General features: G+C 42.6%; 1 protein-coding gene across 4 annotated transcripts in view; it reads left to right on the plus strand.

Moving 5' to 3' along the window:
- LOC140741940 (DDB1- and CUL4-associated factor 1-like) overlaps nt 1-9449 on the plus strand; it is an 83042-nt gene extending 73593 nt beyond the window's left edge. For 3 of the 4 annotated variants that reach the window (XM_073072530.1, XM_073072532.1, XM_073072533.1), the window contains exons 23-24: nt 1967-2228; nt 5728-9449. In XM_073072530.1, the coding sequence (XP_072928631.1) occupies nt 1967-2228; nt 5728-5786 (321 nt within the window). In that variant the 3' untranslated portion in view covers nt 5787-9449. The remainder of the gene's footprint in view (nt 1-1966; nt 2229-5727) is intronic. The other variant, XM_073072531.1, reaches the window with a different exon arrangement.
- The last annotated feature ends 1178 nt before the right edge of the window (nt 9450-10627 follow it).

The following is a 10627-nucleotide window of genomic DNA, read 5'->3' on the forward strand; positions in this document are numbered from 1 at the left end:
AGATTACTTCACAGAAAGGAACTAAGTTTTTTTTGCATTCTAGGTTAATTTATGTATTCATAATATTAATTCATATGGTGGTATCCAAACTCGTGCCTCTAGATCAGGAGTTTTATGCTATGTACTACCATTAACCAAAGGGTCCATCAGCTGCAGGTTGGGAACCCCTGCACTCTATCAATGGTCAGGCCTCTGCAAACTTGTTTTGGTTATTTAACCTTGTTCAACAATGCAAAAGAAATGTTAAGGATTATTTCAGTGTGAGACTGTGAGATGAAATCTAAAATTAGCTTGCCTGGGTAACACAGATATGTGTTTGAGAGTTCAATGTAACCAGCCACTGTTAAGCAACCTTATTGGGAATTACCATGTTGAATATTTCAACTTTTGCATGATCTGCATTGAGTCTTTTCTTGTCGGTGGCTGTTAAATTTTGAGAATGCAACTGAACAAAACTGTGTGGCGATCAGAGGTTGTTTGACTGGGGGTTTGGATCTGTTAGCAAATATCCCTGCCTAGGATCGGCCCTTCACCTGGTAGGAGGAAAATATCATCCACATCACTGCACCAGGTCAAGCAAGCTGCCCTGCTCCGAGGGAGATGACTTTGACTGAAACTTAAGTGTCACTGTCTGGCCACACAGACCTTTAAGCCAGGATGGAAGAAAGAGTTTTCGAATCAGTGCTGCTGAAGGAGATGCCTCTTCCGTTTGACCTGTTACCATAGGTTCTCACTTGGTAGCAAGGGTTTACTGGTACATGCTGTACTGGGTTCCAGCAAAAATCTCTGCCATTGCAAAATAAGCTGGGGAAACAAGTCCAGAAATGACTGAGATAGGGACAGCGTTAAAATTAGATTTGAGATTTTCAGAGTGGTGTCTCCTTCACAGAATAGTGACAGTAATTGTTAGATTAATACAGCAGAGCAACAGGCCGTTTGGCCCAACCCTTCCATGCCGAACAAGGTGTCATCCAAACTCGTACCATTTTCCCGTATTTGACCCATTTCTCTAAACTTTGCATTCCACCTATTTGTCTAAATGTCTTTTAAATATTGTGTTTGTCCCCATCTCTGGCAGCTCATTCCATCTACCTACCATGCCAGAGGATCTCAGCAAGTCAAGCAGCATCTATGGATGGGATTAAATAATCAACATTTCAGGCCGACCCTTCATAGCAAAGTCCTGATGAAGGGTTTTAGCCCAAAGCTTCAACTGTTTATTCTCTCTTCCCCCCCCCCTCCCCCAATAGATGCTGCCCGATCTGCTGTGTTCCTCTGGATTTACAGCATCTGCAGATTTTCTTGTTTGTCATGTACTTGCCATTCTTTATATGGATATTGTTTCCTCTCTGGTCCTTTTTAACTTTTTCCACTCTCACCATGCATCTGTGAGGTCTGTTTTTAAACTCCCCTAACCAGAAAAAAACAACTGTGACCCCTCAGCTTACTTATGTCTCATTTTATCAACACCATGGTCCGGGAGCAGAGTGAGGGGTGCTGGTGTCCCAGTTCTCCCTAGTAAAACTTGAACCCTCCAGTCCTAGTAACATTCTCATGAATCGTTCTTAACATCCCAACACCTGTTCTCAGTGCCCTAAGTAATGAAGACAAGTGTGACAAAAGCCACCTCTGCCACTCTGTCTACCTAGATAGAGCGATGTATCTGTGTGCCTCGCTCTCTGTTCTGCAACGCTCTCCAGGGCTTTATAATTTGGAATTCTTCCATCAAAAAAGTGAAGCCAGATTAATGAGGTTAGTGGATTTTTTTTTCTCTTTTAGGGCTGTTAAGGGATGTGAAGTAATGGTAGGAGTTTAGTAAATAGACGAGATACAGATCAGGTAATTGAAGATGGAACATGTTCACTGGGCCTCCTCCTGTTTCTGAAACTTTTTTTTAGTTTTACACATTTTGAAGGAAGGAATAACCAGATAATGAACAAAGTTAGTGATATTGTTACTGTCGCAGGAGGAAGAGGAGGAGGAGGAGGACGATGATGATGACGACGATGATGACGATGACTCCGAAGATGATCTGGACGACTTGGATACTGACCCATTGCTGGAGGGCGAGGATGAAAACAATGGGAGCGAGGCAAATGCGGCTGAGGATGGTGAGCAGGACTTCACGCCGTCTGACGAGGAGGAGCTAGAAGCTCTGCTGGGTAATGGCGAAGACGATGCTGGGGAGGAGGACGAGGATGATGAGTGGGAGGACATTCTTGAAGATTGTAAGTGTTTTTTCACTTGTTGACGTACAATTGCAAGAAAAAGTTTGTGAACTCTGCAATTACCTGGTTTTTTGCATTAATTACTCATAAAATGTGGTCTGATCTTCATCTAACTCACAATTGTAGATAAACACAATCAGCCTAAATTAATAACACGCAAACAATTGTACTAGCTCTCATCAATACTGAATACACCATTTAAACAATCACAGTCTAGGTTTTAAAAAAGTATGTGAACCTCTGGGGTAATGCCTTCTACAAAAGCTATTTAGAGTCAGGTGTTCCAATCAATGAGATGAGATTGGAGGTGTGGGTTGTAGAGGTGCCCTGCCCTATAAAAAAGACCCACAAAGTCAGGTTACTGACAGAACCTGCTCTTCTCAAGAAAGACCTGTTATGTGCTCCATGCCTTGATCAAAACAACTTTCAGAGGCCCTTAGAAGAAGAATTGTAGAGATTCATAAAGCTGTAAAAGGCTACAAAAGCATTTCTAAAGACCTGAGTGTTCATCAGTCTCCAGAAAGAGAAATTGTCTACAAATGGAGGAAACTCAGTACTGTTGCTACTCTCCCTGGGAGTGTGCAAAGATCACACCAAGAGCACAACGTACAATGCTGATGGAGGTGAAAGAGAACCCAAGGGTAACAGCAAAAAACCCGCAGAAGTCTCTAGAACTTGCTAAAGTCTCTGATGTGTCCACTATAAGAAAAACACTGAGCATGAATGGTATTCATGGAAGGACACCCTGGAGGAAACCATTGCTCTCCAAAAAAAATATATATTGCTGCATGTCTCAAGTTTGCAAAAGACCAGCTGGATGTTCCACAGCACTTCTGGGACAATGTTCTGTGAACAGATGAGACGCAAGTTGAACTTTTTGGCAGAAAGTACTATGTTTGGAGGAAAAGGGGCACTGCACATCAACACCAAAACCTCATTCCAATTGTGAAGCAAGTTGGAAGGAGCATCATGGTTTGTGGCTGCTTTGCTGCCTCAGGGCCTGGACAGCTTACAATCATTGAGGGAACAATGCATTCAAAATTGTATCAAGACATTTTACAGGAGAATGTCAGGGAAGTCATCCATTGCCTGAAGCTTAATAGAAGTTGGATGATGCAACAGGACAATGATCCAAAAGACAAGAAAAAATCAACAACAGAATGATTGAAAAAGAACATTTTTTTGTGTGGAATGGCCAAGTCAAAGTCCTGACTTTAATCCAATTGAGATGCTGTAGTGTAGTGGTCACCAACCTTTTTAAGCCCAAGATCCCCTACCTCAGCCTTCATGAAAGGCAAGATCAACTCCAAATCAATTAGTTACACGCATGTGCACCAGGGCAGAAAAGACCGGAAGTAAAACCTCGCAACCCGGAAGTAGAAATAATATATGAACTCCCAGGGTCACCCTTTTTTTTTGCACCACGGACCGGTTTAATATTGACAATATTCTTGAGGGCTGGCCGATGGGGGGGGTGGGGGGGGTGTTAAACGTGACGGAAATACAGCAATACTCGAAGCAGGTTCCTTACGTGCAGTCTGTTCCGCAATTTAGTTGACGTGGCTCACAGCTGCTGTCCCGCTTGCTCACATTTTTTCTGCTGGAAAAAAACTCAGCGGGTTTGTCTTTATATGCAGGGTGCTTGGACTCAAGGTACCGAAGCAGTTTTGAGGGCTTCATTGCCTCGTTAGACAGCCTCCCACCCGCCCGCCGCCAGACGCCTTGGCCAGGTGCGGCTGTCCTGTACCAGGGCCTTGGCGGTCGCAGTCCAGAGAGTGACCAACCGAGCAAGGAGTGCAACAGGGCTCCCGCCCCCTCTTGTAGGATCTATCGACCGACAAAAGTTGGTTTCAGTAGATCACAGCGAGGTAGCTGCTCTGCTGCTAATGATACCCTGAGCCCGAATGAGGTCTGTGAATATTTTAGCACTGGGTTCCCACAAGCATTCGGTGTGCTAAACAGGTTTAGAGGCTGTGCCCATCTGTCCACGCTCCAGGCTAGTAGCAACGGCACAACGGCACTTCCCGCTGGCCAGTTACCTGAGGCCAACCAGTGATCCCTGACGCACTTGGGTAATGACCTTGTGTGTATTCAAGTTCAGCAGTGAGCGTGACAGAAAATGAGGGAAGGTGCAGCTGACTCATATTGTTTCCTCGCGGTTGGGGTCGCAGTTTGGTGGTTGGGGACACTAAATTACACTGTAGTGCGTGGCGGGGGAACACTGGGCAGAAAGAATGGAACTAAAACCCCACAACCCGGAAACAATCTCTCAACAGTATTTGTGTATTTTTTTTTCTTTTTTTTTTCGGGATCTACTGGGAAAGTCTCAAAGATCAACTAGTCAATCGTGATCGACGGGTTGGCGACCACTACTGTAGTGTAACTTGTAGAGGACTGTTCATGCAAGGTTTCCCAGAAGTATTGATGAGCTTTGTATGGAGGAATGGTTTAAAATTCCTCCTCGCCATTGTGCTTGTCTGATCAGCAACTACAGAAAATGTTAGGTGGACGTTATTTCTGCTAAAGGAGAGTCTACCAGTTATTAAATACTGGTACTTTTCACGTACTTCACGTACTTTTCCCAGCCTGGACTGTGAATGGTTAAACAATATGTTCAATAAAGACATGAAAAGTACAATTGTTTGTGTGCTATTAGTTTAGGCAGATTGTGTTTGTCTTTTATTGTGACTTGGATGAAGATCAGACCACATTTTATGAGTAATTAATGCAGAAAACCAGTAATTGCAAAGGGTTCACAAACTTTCTAAATGTGTAGACTCTGCAATGCTGTTCATAGACAAATGAAGCTCATAGGTTTTGTTCGTCCACCCGGCACTCACCCCCTACCCGCCGCGGTCTTTAGCACCTTCCCTTCTCCTTGACAATGGACATAAGAGAATGCAAGCTGATGTTAATATTAATGGAGAGTATTAATCACTCATGAGCAGCAAGGCATCCCAAAGCTCTCCACAGACACAGAATGATTTCAGAGTGTGGTCACTTACTCAGTATGGCCAGTATGTTTTCGATCCTGCCAGGCTTCGTGGACAATAGGAACAGCATTTTGTAAAACTACTGATTGAGGAGATCTTTGAAACAGTGCCATGGGATCCATCCAAAAAGGTGGACAGTGCCAGTTTAATTTATCCAAATGGCAGCTGGTCAACAATGCTCTGTTGATGCTGACATCCAGAGTCAGCTAGGGTCTTATGCTAACCCTGTCAAGTTAAGCACTCAAGTTCTGACTCGTAACTGATGTTGAGATGAGTAATGCCATGGCAACATGGTGAGCACCTCTGCACAAGCTTTCCTAAACCCTTTTACCAGCAGGGGTTGTGCTCTTTGGTGCATTAGCATGGTTGGTATTGAGTGATGTGGCTTCAGGGGGTGAGGAGAAGGGAGTCCAGTGCAAAGTAGCTAGCACCCGGTGACATTCCACATATTTGGATCATTTGTCCCTGTCGTAGTGGTAACTAATGGTTCCTTTTCCTTAATCCAGCAGATAGCACGGATAACTCTGACCTGGAAGATGATGTCATCCTGTCCCTAAATGAATGAATGTTCCACGTGAATTGGTGGACCCAACAAGAGTTGAGGTGCCAGGTGCAAGGCTCATCCCTCCCTAGGGAAAGCAAAGCAAGAGTAATGAACGTTTTTTTCAGGGTCCATGAGTTCAGTCCTGAAATATTCGCACGCAGAGAGGGAAACAGAGCTGGAACAAAACTAATTATCAAAGTAGTGGTACCTTTCCCGTCGAATTGTGTGAATCTGAAGAGAGTCTTCAGCTCCTGCAGGCTGTGAGCTGTGGAAGAATCGTGCCTCAGAGGTAGAGAAGTTGTGCATGGTGTGGCCATCACAGCTTCAGGATACGGAGACACAGTGCATTTAAAGCAGAGAACTTTTTTTTTCATGGATTTTCTAGGGGACATTGTGTGTGTGTGTGTGTGAGAGAGTGTGTAAATATAAATATATATAAATGAAAAGAGCCATATATTGAGGATGGTCATATTGAAGAATTGGGCTGTAATTTTCCATTTGTAATGTCAGAGAGTAAAGCTTTGAAACCGAGCTCACTGCATCCTGCTAATGCTCGTCTTTTAACATTAAGGGCACTCTCAATCAGTGTTACAGAAAATAGTTTGTGCTTTCGTTGCCATGGTGTCTTGGGTGTAATAAGTGTTGGTAAATTCGTCAGGATCTTGAGACACAAGATGAACAGATATGCCAATAAGTGATCAGTTTTAATTGAAATTCCAAGTGACTAATGTGAATAGCAGTTGTGGCCCTGTGTTTCCCTTGTATCTGGCACATCTCCTCCACATCCGACCTGCATTGACAATCAAGGTACACATCGTGGATTTCTTTTTGTTTTAACTTGTCTTTACCGTCGATCCAGCACCAGCCAAAACTTCTTTCAACAGAGCCAGAAGAGAGGAGAAAAAGAAAATGAGCTGCCTCATCACAACTGAGTAAAGGCTGATTGGGTTTCATGGATTGCATTATTGGACACAAAGCATGCAGCTTTCTGCTTGGGATTTCAGAATGACTACTGAATTCTGAGTGCAGAGCACAATTCTCCTGACAGTTGTGAATGGGTGTTAACTGGACTTTTTTTTAAAATGCCTTTGAGAGTATGCACAAATAAAGTGCATGGTACAATGTGTGATGCCATGTATGCACACTGTTCCCAGGTATGTACATGCAAACATATATGCAGACAAGCATAGACACATTCACAAATTCTGTTTGCTCCTTGTTCATCGTTAAGTCCACTGATTGTATTGCCTTGCAAAGTTAAGGAAAAATACTGACCTGTGGAATGACAACAGATAAACATCACAACTAGCCAGTGACACCAGCACCACAGTGATGGGGATCCTTTACTCCTCTAGCACAGTGATGGGAACTCCCTCTATCTGCAACCAGTCTGCAAAGTGAGAGATATTATGTGTCCCACTCTCAGTGCATTTAACTTGGCTGTTCTGGTGAAGATGATAATTCCTTCCAAGCACGGAAGGAACTCCTTTAATGCTTCAGTAATTACTTTCTTTCATCATCTACTATTTCCTAGTTTGTCATCGTTTTCTTTTCTAACAGTACCAGCTAATTCTCCAGTGGCAGGACCTGCATTTCTATCACTGGTAAAGTAAGTATTTTCATCACCTGAGGTGAAAGATACCTTGTAGTACTCAAATAGACCAGGTTAGTCAGTGCTTGGGCAGTGTTCCTGTGGATGATGACCCACCTTAGTGTATATCTGAGTGAACAAATCATTCATTGTTTACAGGTGATGGTTTGTACTTGACTCAGATTATACTTTAATCAGAATTTTAGTGCATTTGGTTCAAAGATGTCTCTGTTGTCTGCCCTGATTGCTCTTTGATGCACATCTCCTTTTCTTCAAGTGTTCCCCCCTCCCCCCCAACTGGCTGCCTTCGGGAGAGATGCTGGTCAGTTATAGCAACTGAGCAACCAAGCCCCTGATCGCAACTGAAAGATGGTAAATTTTAGATTCCTTTCCTCTACATCTCCCTCCAATCCCTTTTTGAGGTTTCCCTTTATTTGTTCAACTGAAGTAGACCCAAAAAGAGGCCTTACTCTTAACTTTTCCAAGCAGAATAATTATAATCTACTGATGTCTTGATTGGTGTAGCAGCAGCATTATATACAAGTATCTTGGAGTGGTGTAGAGTATTACTTCCTCTTCAAACTTGTCCTTTGATATTCGTCTCCAAGTATTAATGTACTTGAGCAAGTGTCTGGATAAAATGTTTTAGCATTTGTCCCTTGAATAATGGAAGAAGTTGTGTATCATTGACAGAAATGAGATTTGGGTGGATAACACTCAGCTTTTAACTTCTGTCAGTGGTGGCCAGCATAAGAAACTTTCGAATCGCATGGGAAATTTTTTCATGAGTTGCCTTTTTTCTGTGATGCAGCAAGGTTCAGTAATTCTGCTCAGTGCCCATTGGATGGTTAATGAAAGAAATGTCTTACCAATGCAGCTGGAGAGGTATCTGCGTACATTGTTCCAAAGAGCCTTGGACTGATTACGTAATTTTAATGTATTTAAATCACATTCACTTTCACAGAATCTAAATACCCCAGTAACCTTTAACAAGCCTATAGGGTGATATTCAAATGCAATAAGCCAGTAAATGAAAAAGAAAGGGCTTCTTGAACTGGTATGTCTGGCCTTCAAGGGCCAAGCTCTGTGGCTAGAGAGAAGAGTATGCAATGTTTTTAATATACCAAACCCATACTATCCCAGCCTGAGCGTATTGGGAGATTACAGAAGGATGTTTACTATCTAATGCAGGATATTGCTTCTCAGTATTTATTCTGTATTGTATACTAACTGAGCAGTATTGATGCTGAGTATTGAATTCTTGGTGGAGGGGAAAAGAAATTCCTTTTCCCCGGAGGAGAAAAGAAATTCCTTTTCCCCAAGTGTTGTCATCCATTTCACCAACCTAAAACTCTCTCCGGGGTAAGCAATTGCCCAAAAAATAGCCTCAAGACCAGAGTAGATGAGGTCACAAATGTAATTTTTGAATGAGAAGCTCATACCCTGAGTTGAACCAGCCTTGTTATACCCATGCTGCTGTGAACAGTAGCAGAAGTAGAGTGGGTCAAATCTCATTAATGCACTGTCATTGTCTGTGGGTTTGCAGGAGTGAGGAGTGTGATACACCATGAGAATGATACTGGGTAGATGGAATTAATTCTCCCTCCTTGCTACAGCTTTGGGCTTTTGACCCAATGATTGTAGAACAAGGTTCTGCCACAAAGTGGTGCTGGAATACAAATACTGGTTGCTTGCAGCAGTAGCAAGGCAAGTGATGTCTTTGTTTCAAAAGAAACAATCTAATTTCCTTTTTTTCCCAATCTACTTGAGCAGGACAGGGTCTCCACTTAGCCCTGACGTGGGCTGTTAGTGGCAGTGCACATGTCACGGTAGACTGTCTCTTGGGGTGGGGAGGGGAAAATATATGAAGCAAAACATTGAAAGCTCATTAGCAGGAAAAAAAACAAACAAGAACCAGGTCTTATTTCATGCATTTACCTAAGAGGTGCATCAATATTTTTGTGCATTTTCCTGTAATTTACAAACGTGTGATACAAAGCACAAACTGTAAAAAGATTAGGCCTTGTACAGAATTCAGCTGAAATATTTTTATTACTGAAAATGAAACAAAATAAAGATTAAGAATTATAAAATCTTTGTTTCTGTTATTAGCTTTCGTGTTTGCTTTATTAGAGAGCAGATTTGTGTCCACACAATTTATCTTCTGACCTCGAGGTATCCCAAAGTTCTTTGTAGCCATTGAACTCTTGATGGTTTGGACGTGGAAAAATTGTGCAAACAGTGAGATGGATAATAATTTAGTGATGGAGAATGAAATATTGGCTTAAGATCCAATATTGCCTTCATGTTACTCTGTCACTCAATAAGTTAGTGGGTCTGAGTTTACAGAACTAACGTTAATAAGAATGCAACACACGCACAAAATGCTGGAGGAACTCAGCAGGCCAGGCAGCATCCATGGAAAAAAGTACAGTTGACGTTTCGGGCCAAGACCCTTCATCAGTTCTGATCAACTGTTCTAGTTAGCCTGCGACACTCCACTCAGTCTATGACCACTGTCACTGCAGTGTAAACACTTGAAACTACTGTTTATAATGCTGTTTACATTGTAAATACATGCTGGTATTTATGCACAATTCATGCCATATCAATACTTTAACCTCTAGCTATAATTCTATTTTTGCTGCATGATGCATTGCACACTGACAAACACACTACAGCAAATTCCTAATGCGTGTAAACGTATGTGGTAAATGAAGTTGGTCCTTGATCCTAGGAAAGATGTTATTAGACTGGAAAAGGCAGAAAGCATTTGTAAGCCTGGCGCCTGGACAGTTATAACAAGAGAGTGGAATTTAGGAACTGAGCAGTGCAGCTTTGATGTAAAGTTAAAAACTTCACCCAACCATAGCCAATTCAGTCCCAACCCAGGATCTTGGGTCCCACTGGGCTGGAGGCAAGTACCCAGGCTCTGCTCTGGCTTAACACTTCTGATACCTTTGACATCACACTTAGCACATCCAACACCTCTCCTGTTGTCCATATGGTTTAATAAATTAAAATGGGAGCAAGGCATTCAGCCCTGCTTCCTGCTGCACCATTCAGTAAGATCGTGGCTGATCGGCACTATCTTTGTGCACTTATCCCATAACCCTTAATACCCCCCCCCCCCCCGCATAATTCTAGATTACTGTGGATCTCTCTCCCTGTGACTTCATTGTTCCCTAAGTTGTAACCACAGAATCGGCAAACATTTCTCGCATCTTTATTGTCTATTTTGTTTCATATACAGCCAGTAGCCACTTTATTA

The sequence above is a fragment of the Hemitrygon akajei genome, chromosome 19, assembly GCF_048418815.1.
Source record: "Hemitrygon akajei chromosome 19, sHemAka1.3, whole genome shotgun sequence".
Taxonomy (NCBI): domain Eukaryota; kingdom Metazoa; phylum Chordata; class Chondrichthyes; order Myliobatiformes; family Dasyatidae; genus Hemitrygon; species Hemitrygon akajei.